The sequence below is a fragment of the Macaca mulatta genome, chromosome 1 (assembly GCF_049350105.2).
Source record: "Macaca mulatta isolate MMU2019108-1 chromosome 1, T2T-MMU8v2.0, whole genome shotgun sequence".
Classification (NCBI taxonomy): domain Eukaryota; kingdom Metazoa; phylum Chordata; class Mammalia; order Primates; family Cercopithecidae; genus Macaca; species Macaca mulatta.
Genome location: NC_133406.1, coordinates 80,390,015 through 80,411,696, shown reverse-complemented (window position 1 = coordinate 80,411,696; position 21,682 = coordinate 80,390,015). Strand labels below are relative to the sequence as shown.

The 21,682-nt window shown below is 40.5% G+C and overlaps 2 protein-coding genes across 9 annotated transcripts in view; both read left to right on the top strand.

Annotated features, from left to right (window-relative positions):
- Window positions 1-11,640, top strand: part of TAF1A (TATA-box binding protein associated factor, RNA polymerase I subunit A) — a 35,044-nt gene extending 23,404 nt beyond the window's left edge. For 4 of the 7 annotated variants that reach the window (XM_077937872.1, XM_077937866.1, XM_028853498.2 and 1 more), the window contains exons 8-11: window positions 2,206-2,272; window positions 3,010-3,133; window positions 4,787-4,941; window positions 7,659-8,125. In XM_077937872.1, coding sequence (XP_077793998.1) covers window positions 2,206-2,272; window positions 3,010-3,133; window positions 4,787-4,941; window positions 7,659-7,777 — 465 coding nt within the window. In that variant the 3' untranslated portion in view covers window positions 7,778-8,125. Of the gene's footprint in view, window positions 1-2,205; window positions 2,273-3,009; window positions 3,134-4,786; window positions 4,942-7,658; window positions 8,126-8,165; window positions 8,523-10,043 lie in introns of those variants that run through there. The other 3 variants (XM_077937855.1, XM_077937863.1, XM_077937858.1) reach the window with 2 other exon arrangements.
- HHIPL2 (HHIP like 2) overlaps window positions 10,004-21,682 on the top strand; it is a 35,318-nt gene continuing 23,639 nt past the window's right edge. Inside the window, exon 1 of one of the 2 annotated variants that reach the window (XM_015115762.3) lies at window positions 10,004-10,100. Coding sequence is in view for 1 of the 2 variants with exons in the window: in XM_015115766.3 (XP_014971252.1) it covers window positions 18,893-19,213 (321 nt within the window). In the remaining variant the exon portion in view is untranslated. Of the gene's footprint in view, window positions 10,101-18,831; window positions 19,214-21,682 lie in introns of those variants that run through there. The other variant, XM_015115766.3, reaches the window with a different exon arrangement.

Genomic DNA, 21,682 nt, shown 5'->3' with positions numbered 1-21,682 from the left:
AACCAGTACCTGGTGCCAAAAAGGTTGGGGACCGCTATCCTAGTGGGTGTGAAGTGGTCTCTGTGTCTGATTGTGGTTTTGGTTTGCATTTCCCTAATGTCTAGTGATGTGTATCTTTTCATGTGCTTATTGGCCATTTGTTTATCATCTTTGGCAAATGTCTGTTCAAGTCCTCTGCCCTTTTATCAATTGGGTTGTTTGGTTTTTGTTGTTAAAGTATAGGAATTATTTGTATATTTTGTGTTCAGTTTTTAATAATGGCATTTTAGGGATGAAAGACAAAGGTCCTTTTCAACCTAAAGAAATGACAGAGAAAAGTTCTTATCTCTGTTTTCTTTTAAAAGGCCGATTATCTTTATACTTTTCATGATCAAAATTGGCATTATCAAACCTTCAGATGTGAAAACTATGTTTTATAAATTTTTCACCAGGCTTTGTTTTACTAAATAATCCTTTGCTGTTGTTGTTGTTTGAAACAGGGTCTCACTCTGTTGCCCAAGCTGGAGTGCAGTGGCATGAACACGTGAGGCTCACTGTAGCCTCCACCTCCCTGGCTCAGGTGATTCTGCCACCTCAGCCTCTCGAGTAGCTGGGACTACAGGCACATGCCACCATGCCTGGCTAATTTTTTGTATATTTGGAGAGACGGGCTTTTGCTATGTTGCCCAGGCTGGACTAAACAATACCTTTGAAGTTGCTATTTTTATTTTACTCTGTTAAGATAGCTTTTGGCTCATTTATATTAAAAAATATTAAGGATTGTGTTTAAAACAAAAGCAAGACTGTGCTTTCATTCAGGTTATCAATCACTAATGGTGTTTTTGAAAAGATTTTAAAAAATGCTACAGAAAATAACTGTTGAATACTTATCTCATTTATATTCAAGACAAGATAGATTTAGAGAAATTCTGTTTTTCCTTTTGAAAAATACAGTATTTGGAATTAAGATCTCAATACATGGGTTTAATAGCAGATTGAACATAGCAAAATTGAGGATTAATGAACTGCACAGAAAATACCAGGCTAAACCATGGAGAACAAAAAGGATGAAAGGTGCAGAAACGAGCATACAAGTGAATTGGTGAAAAGATCTGACATATTTGTCATTGGAGTCCGAGGTGGAGTACCTCTGAATAGAACAGGGCAAAAGCAAGCAAACTAATTTTTTAAAAACCCTAACATTTGAAGGGCTCATGACTAAGAAATTTTCAAAACTAATGGAGGATTTCTAGCGTTCTGGTGATGTGCTATTATTTGATCTGGGTGCTGGTTACCTGAGTGTTTAACTTTGTGAAAACTGACTGGATGCCATGATTTGTATACACTTCTGCTACATGTTATATTTCAATTAAAAAAGAAAAGTGAATTGAGCCATAAACAGAATTCTATAAAATCATGAGACAAATGTGGCTTTCATAGGAACCGAATTTCAATAATATTCTCTGATATTGGTGTATTGATCTTGATTGATCTTTTTGAAAATGATTAACAGAAATTAACAAAATTTACTTTTAATTTTGTTGGAAATTATTTCAATGTAAGGTCAAAGTACTTTAGTAAGCAGAATGAATTCATTCTAGAATTAAATGTATTAAAATGAAAAATACAGTATTATTTTAAATTCCATTTTTTGAATATTCATAAAAATAGTTCTTCCTGTTTTTTAAAAGAGAAATTTTTTCATTGTGTGAAAGTTTGTTAAAATATTTACTCATATACCCTTAGTAAACTGTTCCTGAGCACAATCTGTGAAATTAACTCCCAGCCTTTTTAGTTTTTTTGCTTTATATAAATATTCTGTGATCTCTTCTGTTTAGTAAATAAGTATATTTTCTCTGTGGTAATTGATTTTTTTCTTTTTTTCCTTCAGTCCTGGCTTCTGAAATAAATTGTTTTAAGTTGTTGAGCATGGTAAACAATATAGATGTATATAAGGAGCAAATAAAAAGTCCCTGCCTATTTCCCTCGATTCTCCTGACTGTCTTGTTAGCAGGGACTTTAAAAAAAAAAAAAACAACCCAGCTTTACAGAGAATACTTTTCTATGCTTAGATTGAAACTAGATAAAAAGCAAGGTAGTTTAAAAATACTTAATAAATTTATGGAGAGCATATTAGATAGTAAAAACTTTATTTTGAAAGTAAGCTGAAATCTGAGAAATGCTTTTACAAGTATGTAAAAATTACAAGACTGTTCTTTCTTTCAGATTTTGTATCAGATTGTACCATCTCATAAATTGATGTTGGAATTCCATACATTACTTAGAAAATCAGGTAATAAATAAATTTTGTTTTTTACCTTTTGTAGACAAGCTACAGACTAGGGACCAGGAAACTATGGCCCATCAGCTAAATCCACCCCTTGCCTGATTTTATAAATCAAGTTCTGTTGATGTCCATCTGTTTATGTATTGCCTGCGGCTACTTTTGCACTATAGTGACAGAACTGTGTAGTTGTGACAGAGACTGTATGCCTTGCAAAGCTTAAAATATTTACTATCTGGGCCGTTATAGAAAAAGTTTGCCTACTCCTGTCATACAAGGTGAAGGCAGTAGTTTGCAAAAGAGAAATGGCTCAATTTTATATAATTCACTCTATTTTAATCCCTACTAGATTTCAGCACACCATAGAAGGAAATAAGTTGGCTAAGCCCAAACTTGTCCTAGGACTGCCTGGGTTCCTCTCTGAATATAAAATAACATGTATAAAATTCCCAAACAGGGCAGGTACTTTAAGTAATGTTCTCAGTAGAGGAGTGTAACCCACATTGAGATCAGACTCACCACCATTACCTCATTAGCAGGAAGTTTTACTGAGTTTTTCAGATTCATTGCAGGAGTAAAAGCATAATGAATTTTTAAAAACTGTTAACCAGAAGGCTTGTGATTCAGTATTTTATCAACAACATATATGTAAAGTATATATACAGTTGATAAAATATATACATGTATATTTTAGCTTTGTACATTTCAATACCTTATGTAAACTTGAATTGTTACAACCATTGCAGAAAAAGAAGAACACCATAAACTGGGGTTGGAGGTATTATTTGGAGTCTTAGATTTTGCCGGATGCACTAAGAATATAACTGCTTGGAAATACTTGGCAAAATGTCTGAAAAAGACCTTAATGGGGTAAGAAACATACAGTATTTATTACTAGGTCATCATAAATAATATTTCCCAATATTTTAGCTAATATCTGTCAATTTTTAAAGATCTTTACTTATGTTTTTGGATTTTTTTGAACTGTGTCTTTAGCTGTTTTCTGAGTACATTTTCTTCTGAAGCAAAGAAATACAGAGTCATAAGGGGAACATACAAAAATTCTATCAATTTTTTTTATGCCATCAAAATAAATCCTGTGCTTAGCACTGCTGCTTGCTAAGGACTATGTATGTGTTTTCCAGTTGGAAATAAAGACTAGCAGGGATCACTCTTTGCTAATGACTCGTGATTTGTGCGTCATTAACTTGTAAGATCACATGGGAAGCACCTTTCCTCCTACCTGTGTTTGATCATTTTTTCAGTGAGTATTTTTAGGACCTCACAAGATCATCATACACTATTCATTCAACAAGTACTCATTAAATCCATTGTGACCTGGGTATCTAAAAGTGTACCTCTGATTATAATATTATTAGTGTCATATTTTGAGTAAAGGAAAATGAATTTCCTGTTATTTTTACTTAGTGTGTGAGAAGAAGGGATATCACAAAATTGTTTCATATATTTATTATATCCAGTTGAGTTGTTAGGCAATTCAGTATCAGTTGGAACTTGTTTCAGGCTTCAGATCTGACTTGTCTTGATGGGACAGTGCTGTTTATAAAATGGTTTTGGTGTCATATGTTGACACACTCACTGTAAACCATTTTCTAAATCTCAAGCACTGAATAAACTACTAGATTATAAGGTCCTTGAAAGCAAAGAGGCTCATTTTTTCGAACTGCTGTTTGTTCTACCATAGGGGGCACATGGGTGCCAATAAACATTTGCTCAATTAAATTATAGAGATCTAATGTGCAACACAGACTGTAGTTAATATTGTATTGCGTATAGGAAATTTACTATGAGTAGAGTTCAGGTGTTCCCACCACACAAAAAAGTTTATGTATATAAAACATGTTGTATATCTTAAATATATGCAATGAATAAATTATTCACTGACACATAGGATTGCCTGCACTTAACAGTTTAACCTATTTGTTCATGTATTTGTATAATAAGGGCATCTTAATTTGCATAGTCATTCATGGCAGCATATAATTTTAAGTAAGCTTTTACTTAAGTAATAGTAATAAATAATGTTGACTGAATATTTACTATGTACCAGACACTATGCAAAGAGCTTTATATAAGACCTGCTGTACCCTACTACTGGAATAGTTTAATCTTAATAACAGTCCTATGAGATCAGTACTGCTAATGTCCTCAAGGGCACTGAAGCTCAGAGAGGTTCAGCAACTTGCCCAGGATCACATACATAGTAAATGGAAGAGCTGATATTTGAATCCAGGAGTCTGGCTTTGAGTCTTAGCACAGACTCGAAGACACTGTGCTAAACTGTCTGTTTAGTGAAATGGAAAATGGGATATGGAGATAGAAGAGAACAAAAAAGGATTTGCTTTCCTGTTGTTGCCAATCATGTGTTATGCCTTGGCCATATTCAGAATTTAGCTTGGAAACATCTTCCTTGTCATCTTTCTGTAGACTCTAAGTCTAAATTCTGGTAATATAGATTTGTTCACATCATTGACCCTCTCTTTTGACATTTTTCTTTTCCAGAAACCACCTTGCGTGGGTTCAAGACGAGTGGAACTCCAGGAAAAACTGGTGGCCAAACTTTCATTTCAGCTACTTTTGGGCAAAAAGTGATTGGAAGGAAGATACAGCTTTGGCCTGTGAGAAAGCTTTTGTGGCTGGATTACTGTTAGGAAAAGGTACATGTTTTTGTTTTCGTTTTATCTAGACATAGCTTTTGGCTGATTTTGGAATAATTCATTTAGAGCTTACCTAATGTGGTACCTAAAAATACTGGGTGCTTAAGACATAACTGCTTAATGGAAGAGTGAATCCTGAGTTGGGATCAGGTCACGTGCTTAGATTAGAAGCAGTGATTTCATATCATTGATTATGAATGGTTTTCATCTCCTGACTTGAGTGTTGTTAGGGGGCATTAAGATACATGATACAAACTTTTCACAAGAATTGACCATTTAGCCTTGTTTTATAGAAAGTTTACTGATATTTTCAAGTATCAAAATATTCTTTATTGACCTCACTGTTCTTTAATAGCTTCATATTATACCAATATTTACTTGTCTATTTTTGTAAGCACGAAACATTTCTTCCACTTAAGAAAAAGAATACCTTCTACTAGCATATGAAAAAAATTATCTTCAAAGAAAAGGAATATTGATTTTTTCTTCAAAGAAAAGAAATATTTTGGGTGGTAAAACTCTTACCTGCTTTCTACCACTGAAATATTGAAAAGGTGGCCAGTACCGAAATGAAACTATCACAGAGTATGTCCAGAAACGAAGAAAATAAATCTTACAGTGACCACTAGTAAGCAGTCCGTTGCTAGGGAGCTTAAGGTGTCCTGAAGAGATTCTCCAATTCATTTTTGAATATAGTTTCTGTTATTTTGGAATTAGTAGTCTCAGTGAATGTAATAAAATGTTGATTAAGAAGAAAATAAAAATTCTCTGATACACTCATGACAAGGAACAGAAAGGTGATTTGGATTGTCATTTTTCTACTACTTTATGAGTAGAGAGGCATCTAGCACAATTATCAACAGGTCTCTTTCAGCAGAGTAGAAGGATCTGGGTTACGGGAGGTGGAGGTTGCAGTGAGCCAAGAACATGCCACTGCACTCCAGCCTGGGTGACAGAGCGAGACTCCAAAAAAAAAAAAAAAAAAGGAAAGATCTGGGTTAATTTTCCAATTCTCTCACTCACTTGCTATGTAACTTAGATCAAGCAATTAACTTTTAGGAGCCTTTTCTGTGAAGTGGGCATTGTAACACCCGTCTTATTGTTGTAAGTATCATGTGAACATCACATCAAAGTGCTTCGTAATTTCTAAAGTGCTCTACAAATATGAGGCATCAGTTACTCCCGCAAGAGCCACATCTCCTCTCAGGCTGTTAGTGTGGGGTTAAGTGAGTCTATTCATTAGTTAAGTTGGGCTTGCTTCTTGCTCTGGTTACCAACCTTACTTTATAGGATTCAAATTCTAGGCATGGTCTGCCTTTGCCTTGTGCTTAGAGTGGGGTATGATGGCTCTCTTTCTTTCCATGTCTCGCTAAAAGCAAGCCAGGCCCATTTCTCCTTGGAGGGGCCTTTCTTTGTTGGGATTGAAGTTACTTGGTTGCACTGTGACTTCAGCTCTCATGGACTTGAGAGTTAATATTTGTAGTTTTTAAAGCTTTTTCTCTATGTTAGGGTGGGAACGAAGTTCTTTCCAGATTTCTATATAGGTACAGGCAAAAATTTGTGTGCAAAATATTTTGTTTTTTACTAAGGTAGTATGATATGTTTAGAAACACAAATTATTTTGGTGATACTACAGACACCACTGCTTCCCAGCTAGTAAAATGTTACTAGCTGGGTGTGGTGGCATGCAGTGCGCCTATAATCCTGGCTACTTGGGAGGCTGAGGTGGGAGGATTGGTTGAACCCAGGAGTTTGAGACCAGTTTGTGTCACATAGTGAGACCCCATCTCAGGAAAAACAACAAAACAAAAATGTTAGCAATTCTGGCATACTAGTTTCAGGAATAATAAAAAATGGTTACTATAGATACAGTATATGTCCTTGCATTTTCTCAGGTAAGATGGATGCATACAAGCTGAAACTGTAATGAAATTAATGTTTCTTATGTGATTTATGGTCTTATTCATTTACCAACTCTAAAAATCCTCAATATCCAGTTTACGTTTTTCTTACGGAAATATGATTCATTTGTCTGAAATATTTGACAAATGCTTGACAGTCCTGTGTGTTGTAAGACTATGAAGAGCAGGTGGAACTTCTAATGAGCATGAGGCCCCTCCGTCAGAGCTACGTGGTCTCCACCTTGCTGCTCGCTACATGGCTAGAATGAATAGATAATGTTTGACCATTTCTAACCTATGATTTGTTTATGCTAATCCTTCACACCAAGATTTTCTACAGAGAACTTTCTTACTGTTATGAATATAACTTTGACTGATTTACAAGCTAACATTGAGAAGGAAGCTGTACAAATGTGCTTTTGCAGAAGGCTCATTTAATATGTGACTGTATATAATATACCTATCACCATCACTAGGGTGTAGGAGGAAGGGTAGAAAACAAGCTAAAGTCTATGCTTTAATTATGATGGATTACAAACATCTTTGTGTATGGGAAGAAATATATTTCATTGGGCACAGTTGAGAATATACTTTCGCCATATTGGTAATGCAAATACATTTTGTATATAGGAAGAAATATATTTCATTGGGCACAGCTGAGAATATGCTTAGGACATATTGATAATACAAATAAATCTATTTTCATAGTCATTAGTGTGCTAAACTTAAAGCAAAAATTTAAAAATGTAGAAATATACTTGAAAAATGTGAAAATGTGATGAGTATTAAAACTTTTTATTTTGCTTTACTTTTTAGGTTGTAGATATTTTCGGTATATTTTAAAGCAAGATCACCAAATCTTAGGGAAGAAAATTAAGCGGATGAAGAGATCTGTGAAAAAATACAGTATTGTAAATCCAAGACTCTCATACTGAATTTTAGTTATTTCACAGTAGTAGCTACACAGTAAGTAGCTCAGTAGATAGTTATTGAATGTGTTTATATAGTTATGTGTTATGTATTAAGCTTATATTACTACAAAAAACTTATTTTTATATATTTTTATATTTTTGTATTATTTATAGCTAGAGAAACAGTATTACTGCCTTTGCTCTTTGTAACTTTGTCTGTTTTCTTTTTTGTAATGTTAAATGTTACATTTGTTAAAGAATAATTCTTGAAATGACAAAATATTAGAGAATATAGTTCTACAGCAGTTATTGTTTGCAAATACTTTGCCTCTGGCTATTGTGTAATAAACTATAACTTGTGGTGCTGTGAAATGAATTTATATTCTTTTATATGCTAATTAATCAATTTTAGGTATACTACCATGAAGAAATATAGTGGTGATGAGTTCTGTTGAGGAATTTTGAAAAGAGAGAAGGATTTAGAAAACACTCTTTCTCGGCCAGGTGCGGTGGCTCACGCCTATAATCCCAGCACTTTGGGAGGCCTAGTTGGGTGGATCATGAGGTCAGGAGTTTGAGAACAGCCTGGCTAACACAGTGAAACCCTGTGTCTACTAAAAATACAAAAATTAGCTGGGCGTGGTGGCAGGCACTTGTAATCCCAGCTACTCAGGAGGCTGAGGCAGGAGAATCGATTGGGCGGAGGTTGCAGTGAGCTAAGATCGCACCACTGCACTCCTGCCTGGGCCACAGAACTAAACTCTGTCTCAAAAAGAAAAAAAAAAGAAACTCTTCTTTTTCAGTATAAAGACATGACAGTTTGGGGCAAAATAACCTCCTGCTAGAGAGAGACCTTTTGCTCTAGAGGACTAATTTGGGTTGTAGCAGTAGGGAGGGCTCGCTCTTTTCAGTTGGCATTGGCCTCACTTCAAAAGGCTCTCGGCTTTTTGGTGCCTGGCACAGCAGTCTATGATCGCGAGGTCAAGAGATTGAGACCATCCTGGCCAACATGGTGAAACCCTTTCTCTACTAAAAATACCAAAAAAAAAAATTAGTCTTGGTGGTGTGCACCTGTAGTCCTAGCTATTCAGGAGGCTGAGGCAGGAGAATTGCTTGAACCAGTGGAGGCTGCAGCGAGCTGAGATAGTGTCACTGCACTCCAGCCTGGCAACAGAGCGAGACTCCGTCTCGGAGAAAAAGAACTCATGCGTCCCCTCTCCTTTTTCTCTTGGAAACTAGGATGCAGCGGTATGTAGCTGGACAGTGGAGGAAACTCGCCAGTGGAATAGTATCCCTGAGTCACACAGTAAACCCACTGGGAAAACCTAGCCAGAAGCCAACAGCAAGTTTCCTGGTTTATGGGCTGAGCTTTATAATATGTTGGGATAATTGGTAGAATAAGTGCTTCTTCAGAAATGTCAGCTTTTACATTTACTGCTGGGATAACTAGTAATTGAGTTCCATGAAAACTCACTAACTTCAGAGCAAGTCTAATAGTTAGATGGTGAGACACACGTTTCCCATTGGCTTATATTCCTACTAATTCTAAACCATCTGCAAGAAGATTAGGGGACAAATTGTGCTTTGTGAATAGTTTATATTTCAATATTACTTCGTAAGAAAGGTCTATCAATAAAGAAGTACTTAGAAAGTACATGTAAAATGAGTAGGCATTCCACAGAGCCAAAATAAACCAAGTTTAACTTTTAACATAAATAGGGTAGCTTTACTGCTGCGAGTCCATGATTCGGTTGTGTAGGAGTTCTGTATAAGACTAATACTCTAGCAGTGAAATTCCCAAAGTATGTGGAAAACATCTGAAAGCATAGGCCAAGATCTGCTTCCTGAAACTTTTCGTCAAAAGCAATAAAATAGGATTATGATTTCTTTTGATCTCTAAGAAAATGGAGGTGAGAATAAAGAAATGAGTAGATATGTTCTTGGTTTCCATACAAAGCTGTCTCAACATTTTTACATCAAATGTTCTTATCTAATTGTTAGTGCAATTCACCTGTGAAACTTTTTTTAGGTGCACTGATGTTTAAGCTGCTTCCATGAATAACAGTAATAGCTAAAATTCATCAAGTACTTTGGGCTTTACCTTTCATTGTAAAACCACCACAGTCCTGTGAATTATCCCTATTTTACCAATAAAGAAAATGAGGTCATTGGAGATGAAGTAACTTGCCAAGGTCACAGCTCATAGGTGTTGGCACCAGGATGCTAACCCAATCAATGTGGTTCCAAAGATCACACTCTCACATAGTATCTGTATGGCCTCCCACTGCAGTCGGTGTTGACTACATGCCGAGCGCTGAGCCAGGTGGAGTGAGACAAAGCAGCAAAGGTAAGAACCCAGGTCTGCTCATTTCTGCCTGCCAGCGTCATTTCACAAAGCCCCTGACCCTGTGACGACATGCAACTCTCTGGAAAGATGCCTTGAAGACAAAATAGCATAAAGCACAGGGCACCCCTACGTCTCTTGCCTGAGTCACTATATTCCTTAAGTGACCCCAGTCCTTGCCTTTTCCTACACATGAGATAAAGTCTGATAGGATTAGTGATTATGCTTCTGTAATCCATAACCAGATGTACTCTTACACCTAAACCTTGATGAGATTCTGCTTGAATGTAACTTTTGAGCAAGTTTGATGTGATTTTGATCTACATGAACCCTACCACCTGTATATAAGCAGTGAGCTGAAATACTGTGCTGGAACAGTCTGACAGGACTGCTTGCTTATATGGTTGCTACTTATAACTATTCATCACTACTACTTTAAGACACTTTAGCAGTAACTAAATACAGATAATTTAAAGTCTTGTTTTCTCCTTGAAACCTCTGAACCTCTGAAATAGATTTAGGATGCACAACCTGATGTTTTGATATGCATTCTGAAATGATCACTACAGTCAAGCTAATTAATATCTTCATTATCTCTACATAATTACCATTGTGTATGTATTGTGTATGTATGTGTGATGAGAAGATTTAAGATCTTAACAAATTACAAGTATGTAATACAGTACTGAGCTGTCATCACCGTGCTGTACATTGGATCTCCAGAAATCATGTATCACTGAAACTTTGTACCATTTGACCAATATCACTCCATTTCCCCCTTCCCTCAGCCCCTGGCAACCATCTTACCCTCTGCTTCTATGGATTTGACTCAGATTTCACATGCAAGTGAGATGATCATGCAGTATTTCTCTTTCTGTGGTCTTGCCTATTTTAATTTTGCTCAGCATAATGTCCTTCATGTTCCGAATGGCAGGATTTCTTCCTTTGATAAGGCTGAGCAATATTTAATTGTATTTTTATAAACCCTATCTTTATTCATCTGCCAAAGGACATTGAGTAATGCTGCAATGAACATAGGAGTGCAGATATCTCTTTGCAATCTTGATTTCAATTCCTTTGGGTATATACCCAGAATTTTCTATTTTCAATTTTTTGGGGGAAGCTCCATATTGTTTTCTATAATTTACATCCCTGCCAGCAGCATACAAGCGCTTCCTCTTTTCATCCTCACTAGCGCTTATCTTTGACGTTTGATACTATTCATTCTACCAGATGTGAGGCTGTATCTCCTGGTTTGATTAGCATTTCCGTCGTGACTGGAGATGTTGAGCACTTACTCATATACCTGTTAGCTATTCGAATTTCTTTTGAGAAGTGTCTATGTAGGTCCTTTGCCCATTTTTAAAATTGAATTATATTTTTGTTATTGAGTTATATGAGTTCTTTCTGTATTTTGGATTATTCGCCCCTAGCTGATTAATTATATGGAATGTGAATTACATCTCTATAAAGCTGTCAACACCCCATTCCCTTCCTACCTCCCCTCATAGAAAGAAATAAAAATGTTCTATGGAGTCAGAAAGGTCTGGGTTCAAATTCCAGCGTGGCTGAAGCCCCCCAGCTAACTGGGCCTTACCGTTATTCTGTAAAATGGGATGGTCTGGAAAGGTTGATATAAAGTGCTGAACATGGTTCTTGGCAAATGTTTTTTCTCAATAAATAGAAACATTGTTTTATGTTAACATTTTTGAAAAAGGAAAAGCAACAAAAATTAAGAAAAAAACAGAGAAGTGTGGCCTTTTGGACCCAGTTATTTACCTGTATTTACAGCACAAGGGCTTTTTCTGCTGGATTGAATTAGAATCTTTGTATTTTAAATATTCCAAAAGGAAACAAGCAAGACCTTTGATGGATGGTCTACAAATAATATGACTAATATCTGAATAAGTCAATCCAAGATTCATGCTTCTAAACCAATCTGCCACCAAGTAAGAGTCGACTCAGTCCCACAAAAAATGCGGAGCCGACTTCTATGTTGTTTTCATAGTTATGAAGGTAGCCTTTAGCTCAGCGAGTAGAGGCAGCTCTTTGTTTCTGCCCATCAGTCCCATAGTGATACCACTGCCAGTTATTTAATTACAACTCCCCTCATGCCTATACCAAGAACTCCCAGATAATCTTATCAACGGAACTGAATCATCAGTCAATACACTCTTCAGTAGGCTGCATCCGAGACAAATTTTTCCAAATGAAGGACAAATAAAAGTGATAACTGTACTTTCATTCTTTTTGGGTACATCATGATGGAATGAAAAATATCTGGGCTGTAATTCAGAACACCTGAATTGTGTTGCCATCTGTATTCATCTAAAGTGGGGCCCTAAAATATTTCACTGAACCCCTCTTGGACTTCATTCATTCATATGCTTGCTGGTAATGTGATATCTACCTTGCTGACTTAATTGTCTTGAGAGAATTGAAGATCAAATGAAATGCAGTGTGAGAAAATACTTTCTAAACTGTAATGCTTCGTACAAATGAGTTGTTATACTTTCTCTAATCTCAGGTACAACCTGTTCATCTTTAGACTGTGAGAGAGGGAGTCTGAAGGCAGATTGTTACATCAGTAAACTATGTGAGAAGCTACTGAGCTAGAACATTTCTTTTTATATTTTTTTCTGTTATGTTCCATGACCTGATTTAGGATAAACACCTGACTCTCAACATCACTTTTTAAAAGACACTTGCATTGGGCGTGGTGGCTCACGCCTGTAATCCCAGCACTTTGGGAGGCTGAGGGGAGTGGATCTCTTGAGCCCAGGAATTCAAGACCAGCCTGGGCAACATGGTGAAACCACCATCACTACCAAAAAAAAAAAAAAAAGTAAAAATTAGCTGAGTGTGGTGGCACACACCTACAGTTCTAGCTACTGGCACCACTGCACTCCAGCCTGGGTGACACTGAGACCCTGTCTTGGGGGGGTGGGAAAGTTAAAAGGCACATGCTATATGAAACTGTGTGCGTGTGCGTGAATGTGTGTATTACTGCTATGGGCTGAATTGTGTCCCCTAAAAAAGAATGGTTGAAGTCCTACCCCCCAGTACCTCAGAATGTGACCTCATTTGGAGATAGTTTTTACAGAGAGAATCATGTTAAAATGAAGTCATTATGGTGGGCACTAATCCAATATGACTGGTGTCCTTATCAAAAGGGGAAATTTGGACATAAATGCGCACAGGGAGAAGGAGCACCATGTGAATGTGAAGACAGAGCTTGGGGTGATGTGTCCACAGTCCGGGAATGCAAGATCGCTGGCAGACCCCACCAAGTTAGGGATCAGGCATGGAGCAGTGTCCCTTGCGGCCTTCAGAAGGAACCAACCCTGACAACATCTTAATCTCAGACTTCTGGGCTCCAGAGCTGTGAGACAATAAATTTCTGTTGTTTAAGCCACCAAGTTTATGGCTGTGTTACAGCAGCCCTAGCTAATTTTTTAAAGGATTATGTTTGCTTCAAAAGTGGAAACTGAAGTGATTTCAGATACTCTGGTCCTAGCTTATAGTTTCAGAGTTATTTCATAAGCTCACCTAACGTTCAGTGAAAATGTGTTTTCTGTTCTTTTCCATCCGTAACTTATCTAAAAGCTCTACTCAACTTTCATTATGATATTCTTAATCCCCTGCAGCCAAATATCATCTCTCCATCCTTGGGATCCCTAATGGCAGTTTGTTCCTCCCTTATTACCTTAATCTTATATCTGCCTGTATTATTTGGATACTTTAATCCCTTTTTCTCAGAGCATAAACTCCTTGAAAAAGTTTGTTTTATATGTCAGTTTTCTGTTACACATTTCTCTTCCAGCATAATATTTCGCACAAAATAGTATGTATTTACTGAATTGACACCAAGACATCTTTGTAAAATTATTGTGTGATTATTATATAATTACATACATACATATATATATATATATATATATATATATAGAGAGAGAGAGAGAGAGAGAGAGAGAGAGAGAGAGAGAGACGGAGTCTTCTCTGTCACCCAGGCTGGAGTGCAATGGTGCAATCTCTGCTCACTGCAACCTCCGCCTCCTGGGTTCAAGCGATTCTCCTGCCTCAGCCTCCTGAATGTCTAGGATTACAGGCGCACGCCACCATGCCCAGCTAATTTTTTTTTTTTTTTTTTTTTTTTTTAGTAGGGACGGGGTTTCACCATGTTGGACAGGCTGATCTCAAACTCCTGAGCCTGTGATCTGCCCACTTTGGCCTCCCAAAGTGCTGGGATTACAGGCGTGAGCCACCACGCCTGGCTATAATTACATATACGATTATATATAAAACGTAGTATCACCTGAAATGTTACGTATTTTAATAATCAGAAACTCATGCTGTCACTGTCTGATCAGATTATGCCCACCAATCTTTCTCTGCTAATCTTGCAATGACTCTGCTCAAAACAATAAGATCTCCATATTTTTCACGGCAAAGGGAAAACGGAGACATAAATGTCATGGGAAAATCAGAAAATACTCTCAGGTCCTACATGAATGAGATAATACACTCATTCTTACATATCCCAGGGTTAGATGGTTCTGAGAGGTAATGGGGGTTAATTCACTGGCTGAAATTAGTCCAGTGTTACTCCTCCTGCTTAAGCCTCCAGAACCATGACATTCTGTGACATTTGAGCAAATAACCCAGAAGAAATAGCACAGTCAACAGTGAATCATGGATGACATTTATTTTATTTTAATTTTTATTTATTTTGAGACAGGGTCTCAGTCTGTCACCCAGGCTGAAGTGCAGTGGTGCAATCATGTCTCATTGCAGACTTGAACTGCTGGGTTCAAGCAGTCCTCCTACCTCAGCCTCCTGAGTAGCTGGGACCACAGCCATGCACCATCACATCTGGCTAATTTTTTTTTTTTTTTTTTTTTTGTAGAGACAGAGTCTCACTATGTTGCCCAGGCTGGTTTCAAACTTCTGGGCTCAAGCCGTCCACCCACCCACCTCAGCTTCCCAAAGTGTTGGGATTATAGGTGTGATCTATGTTTTAAAGCACCACTCAACTAGGTATACTTTTGTTTTGTTTTAGGCAGAGTTCCACTCTGTCACTCAGGCTGGAGTGCAGTGGTGTGATCTCGGCTTACTGCAGCCTCTGCCTCCCGAGTTCAAGTGATTCTCCTGCCTTGGCCTCCTGAGTAGCTGGGATTACAGGCGTGTGCCACCATACCCAACTGATTTTTTTTTTTTTTTTGTATTTTTAGTAGAGACAGGGTTTTGCTATGTTGGCCAGGCTGGTCTTGAACTCCTGGCCTCAAGTGATCCACCCACCTCAGCCTCCCAAAGTGTTGGGATTACAGGTATGAGCCACTGCACCTGACCAACTAGGTGTAATATTGAACAGTACAAATAGGAAAGCAGGACTATGCTGATGATCATTCTGACTACTCCCTCCTATATCTCTCTATGTATCTATCTATGTATGTATCTATGTATGTATCTATGTATCTATGTATGTATGTATGTATGTATGTATGTATGTATGTATGTATCTATCTATCTATCTATCTATCTATCTATCTATCTATCTATCTATGTTTCCATCCATCCATCTATCTGCCTACCTACCTATCTACAGGATCTCCCTCTGTCACTCAGGCTGGAGTACAGTGGTGTGATCACAGCTCACCACAGCCTTGAACTCCTGTGCTCAAGCAATTCTCCCACCTTAGCCTCCCAAGTAACTAGGACTACAGGTACATGCCACCACGCCCTGCTAATTAAAAAAAATTTTTTATAGCAACAGGGTCTCACTATGTTGCCCAATCTGGTCTCAAACTTTTGGGCTCAAGTGATTCTCCTGGCCTCCCAGGAGGCCTCCCAAAGTCCTGGGATTATAGGCATTAACCACACCTGGCCAATTTTGTTTGTATTTTAAATGCAATTTGGGGCTTTCATAATACAGAACACTGTGAGTATAGACTTGGCTAGACTAAGATTCACTGTCCCTTCTTTTTTTTTTTTTTTTTTTGAGACGGAGTCTCGCTCTGTTGCCCAGGCTGGAGTGCAGTGGCCGGATCTCAGCTCACTGCAAGCTCCGCCTCCCGGGTTCACGCCATTCTCCGGCCTCAGCCTCCCGAGTAGCTGGGACTACAGGCGCCCGCCACCTCGCCCGGCTAGTTTTTTGTATTTCTTAATAGAGACGGGGTTTCACCGTGTTAGCCAGGATGGTCTCGATCTCCTGACCTCGTGATCCGCCCGTCTCGGCCTCCCATAGTGCTGGGATTACAGGCTTGAGCCACCGCGCCCGGCCTAGATTCACTGTCCCTTCTTGATGATACCCTGGCCAGTGCTGTTTCTAGCGATCAGTTGGGCAGCCAGGTAGGGCGCCCTCTGTAGCAGCACATCTGGAACAAGAAGAAACTTGGACTTCATCTGCATTTCAAATGGAAGCTTTTGCCAGTAAGGAAATTCAAGGTGGACCAGAACCATGGAAAACGCTGAAAGGAGAGTTAGCTTAAGTGCCAAATGTCCCCACGGACTTACGCTTTGGTTCATGCCTGTTTGGGTTTGGGGCTGTGTGAGTTTGGGACTCATGTTCTGCATTTATTCATTCAACAAATATTTATCAAAACCTGTTATGTGCAAGGGATGTGAACAAAGGAAAACACATTTTTATTTTATTTTATATTTATTTTATTATTATTTTTTGCAGTGGAGTTTCACGCTTGTTGCCCAGGCTGGAGTGCAATAGCGTGGTCTCTGCTCACTGCAACCTCTACCTTCTGGGTTCAAGCGATTCTCCTGCCTCAGCCTCCCAAGTCGCTGGGATTACAGGCACCCGCCACCACACCCCGGCTAATTTCTTTTTCTTTTTTCTTTTTTTTTTTTTTTTTGAGACAGAGTCTTGCTCTGTCACCCAGGCTGGAGTGCAGTGGCACAATCTTGGCTCACTGCAACCTTCACCTGCTGGGTTCAAGCAATTCTCCTGCCTCAGCCTCCTGAGTAGCTGGGACTACGGGCATACGCCACCATGCCCAACTAATTTTTTCTATTTTTAGTAGAAATGGGGTTTCACTATGCTGGCCAGGCTGGTCTTGAACTCCTGACCTTGTGATCCACCTGCCTTGGCCTCCCAAAATGCTGGGATTACAGACGTGAGCTACCGCGCCCGGCCGCTAATTCTTGTACTTTTAGGAAAGATGGAATTTCACCATGTTGGCCAGACTGGTCTTCAACTCCAGACCTCAGGTGATTCACCTGCCTCGGCCTCCCGAAGTGCTGGGATTTCAGGTGTGAGCCACCGTGCCCGGCCATGAAACATATTTTTAAAATACTAATGTGGGAACATATACTAAGTGAGGAGGAGTGTCCCTACAGCAGGTATAGATTTGGCAAAGGAAGGCACCCAGTTGTCCTGTGCTTCCTGAGGAAATTGTCCCAAATAGTCCTTGTTGACTCCTTGTTTTCACTGTACTACCCTCCCTCTTTTACGGTCTGAATGTGTCCCTCCCTACCTCAGATTCATATATTGGAATGTAATTGCCAATGTGATAGTATTAAGAAGTGGGGCCTTTGGTCCGTGATTAGGTCAGGAGGGCAGAGGCCTCATGGAAAGGATTAGGGTCCTTATAAAAGGCCTCGAAGGAGTGGATTTGAACCATTCTATCCCTTCCACCGTGGGAGCAACAAGTAACCATCAATGAGGAACAGGGCCCTCATCAGACACTGAACCTGTTGGAATGTCTTATTTTTTTTATTTTTAGAGATGGTCTTGCTCTGTTGCCCAGGCTGGAGTGCAGTGGCATGATCATAGCTGACTGCAGCCTCAAACTCCTGGGCTCAAGCAATCCTCCTGACTCAACTTCCCAAGTAGCTGGAACTACAGGTGTGCACCACCATGCCTGGTTAATTTTCTTTTTGCATTTGTAGAGATGGGGTCTCACAATGTTGCCCAGTCTGGTCTCAACCTCCTGGGCTGGAGTAATCCTCCTGCCTCAGGCTCCCAAAGTGCTGGGATTATAGGCATGAACCACCGTGGCCAGTCCCTACTGCCTTGTTGATCTTGGACATCCCTGCCTCCAGAAATGTGACAATACATTTCTATTATTTATAAATTACAGTCTGTGGTGTTTTGTTACAGCGACATGGACTAAGATTCCCCTTCTTTTCCTTCACTGTGTCCTCTTTCCTCTCCTTGGTCCTTACTGTGGATGCAAGATTCACGAAATGCCCTCTCTTCCTACCATTCCAAATATACACCTTGCCAGATCCCAGGAGTTAGCACACCCCGCCTCCTGCCATGGCCCCTCCATATGCCCCACCCCCTTGGGGCCCTTCAGCACTGTAGGAGCCATTGAAGCTTTCCTTCTACAGAGTGTGAAGTCTGGGATGATGTAATATATGGTGTTCTCATGCTGACTCTGGGCCACTCAGCCTGTGAAGAAACAGTAAAAAAGTGTGAATTTCTGGGCATCCCCACAGACAGCAGGAATTCTTCCCAGTTTTAAGGAATCGAGCACCTCTGCCACTGACACCATTGCACTTTTGGCTAAGCAAAGGTGTGCCCCCATAACACTAGCAGCACTAGAGTGGGGCTTCATGTTTAGATGGTTTGGGGGAAAGGGGAAAGGACACCTCCCACTGCTTTCAAAGGGAGCCCGCAGGAGGGACACTGCTCAGAAACCACCTTAGCAGGGAGAGGCGGGGAAGAGGAGGAAGGAGGAGAAAACGGGGTGGAGTGGGGAGAGGAAGAGAGGGAGGACCTTGGGCAGGGCAGGGAAGCCAACCTGAGCAAACACAGCAGCCCGAGTGTTCCCAAGGCCACAATGCTGAGAATGTCCACTCCTAATCTCTGTGGTGGTCTGCATTGCTGGGCCCCCTGGCTCTCTTCTGGCATTCTCTGCCTCTGCCTCATATTCTTATTGGGCCAGGTGGGCTTGCTGCAGGGACACCCCCAGTGCCTGGATTATGGGCCCCCTTTCCAGCCCCTTCTGCACCTTGAGTTTTGCTCTGACTATGAGTCCTTTGGCTGCTGTGACCAGCACAAAGACCGCCGCATCGCTGCCCGGTACTGGGACATCATGGAATATTTTGATCTGAAGAGGCATGAGCTGTGTGGAGATTACATTAAAGACATCCTTTGCCAGGTAGTGAAAAGTGCCTTCCAGCCCCAGGGGTTTGGGTGCTGGGTTGCATGGTGTGGGTCCTGAGTGGAGGGTGCTTTGGGAGCCCAGCCCTTTAGAAGTTCAAGTGCCGGGTGCCTCATCTTTGAGCTGCCATCTTTGGACGCGCACACTGACATGAGCGTGTTCTGAATTTGGTCTCCATGGGTTCCCCAAACCTCTCCCTCTGGGATTCTGCTGGCCCTGATTCTTCTCCAGGCTCCAGGAGAATGAGAGCAATACTCTTCCTGGAGCTCTCAGAGCAGCCATTATTTGCCACGCTCCCTCTGCAGTGCATGGCAAATAACTATTTGCATCCTCTGTGGTGCTCAGAGAGTTAGGCACTTATACCCATGGCATTTACCGAGTGCGTTAAGGGAGGGAGTGGTGGCATCTGTTGGGGTCCAGTCCTTTCTCACCTGGCTGATTTGTGCCAGGGCATCTCTGGTGTCACGATGGTGGCAGCAGGGGTTGGGGACTCTCCCCAGAGTTCTGTCTGCCCAGCACTCCAGAGCTGGAAGAGAGAGATGCAAGCTGCTGCGTAACAGTGACTCACAGTTTCTGCTTCTCCTGGTTGCCCAACAGCCAAAATCCACATCCCTGGGAGGCATCGTTTTGGTTGAGCTCAGCCTGAAAACAAGACGGGTGTAGCCTGCACACACAGACTTTGTAGGAAGAGGATGTTTGGGGGTTAATGGAGAGAGGTCAGCATTTGGAAAGCTGATGAAAGAGGTTGCCTGGGGAGGACCCCTCTAATGATGTTGGGGAGGACAGACAAGAAGTCCAGGCAGCCTTTTGAACTGAGACACCTTGGGCTTGTCAGCACAATGACTTGGCTATCCACAGGCGTCTCTTCATGACCACTGTTCCTGAACTTGCTGACCACTGTAACTGCCACACAAGATGTGGAGTGGTTAAGTGAGCTTCCCAGAGTCCAGGAGAGAATTACAGCTGAGCCAGGCCCAGAAAGTCAGCCACCTGGGTGGCACTGCCTGGGGCTACACTCTTGGACACCACTCCTCAGCTGTTTCCTGGAGAATTAACTCTCGTATACCCATTAGGGTAGAAGCTGAGCTTTTACAAGCAGCACTGAGAATGTTTATTTCTGAGATCTCCCCTAATAAAAATGTATACCCCTGACCCTTCCCTCTTGCATAACGTTTCAGAAAGTCAAAGTCAGCAGTTCTGTCGTTTCAGGGATTTGAGGAATAAGAACAATTTCAGCCAAACAATCCTACACATGTTTATTTGTTCCCATTTATAAGGTCCTCTTTCTTCCCCAACACATGTAGTGTGTACCCAGCAATGATTCTGCAGGCAGTTGTTATGATCCTCATTTTACTGATGAGGGCTCAAGAGTTTAGATGACTTACGCAAGGCAAAACAATCCTGGGGCACAAAGCTAGATGCTCAGGCTCCAAGTTTTGTGCCCTTTCAGTCACACCATGCTAAAGTATAGTAACAGCAGCACTGGCTTGTTTACTTAATGGTTTTCTGAGGTCCCCAAACTATATGCTCCATTGGAAGGAGACTTTGTGCGTTTCACTCACTGCTGCATCCCAGTCAATGTAGAGAACAGTGCCTGGCACGTAAGAGAGACTCAAAGGAGGGTCACATAGGACTCTTTTTTTTTTTTTTTTTTTTTTTTGAGACAGAGTTTTACTCTGTCACCCAGGATGGAGTGCAGTGGCATGGTCTTGGCTGACTACAACCTCTGCCTCTCGGGTCCAAGCAATTCTGCCTCAGTCTCCTGAGTACCTGGGACTACTGGTGTGTGACACCATGCCTGGCTTTTTTTTTTTTTTTTTTTTTTTTTTTTTTTCGTATTTTTAGTAGTGACAGGGTTTCACCATGTTGGCCAGGCTGGTCTTGAACTCCTGACCTCAGGTGATCTGCGCACCTCATCCTCTCAAAGTGCTGGGATTACAAGCGTGAGCCACTGTGCCTGGCCAGAGACCTTATGGCCTTTAATTGTCTTCCTTTAAAGTAGGGAAGTATCTGCTTAGTTACTGTGCTAATTGAGTAGAAGCAACTTTGCAAACTCTAAATGGCTGCATGAGAGTGTGCCATAGTAGTGGTTCTCTTTCCACAGCCCCCTTCTATTCTCTAGTATTGGATCCTTAATTCAGTCTCCCCTCTCTCTTTTTCCCACTCTCCGAGAGTGGACAGAATGAGCAAGGGGACACTTAAGAGTGGGTCGGTCATGTTGCTTCTTGACAGCTGCTGTAATAAGTGTCTTAAATGGAAACAGACACCCCGAGGGGAGCCTGTGAATCTCTGGGCTCCTTCTTCCCCTCCGCCCAATGACCGAAAGCTGGCTCTGCAATCTACAATTAGAGGAAATAAGACAGAACAGGGAACTCACATATACATGAAAAACGCTGCTGGTCCTTTTGTGAAGCGATGGGAGCACAGAGGTGAATGAGATGGTTCTGCGCAGGCTGGCTGGCTCAG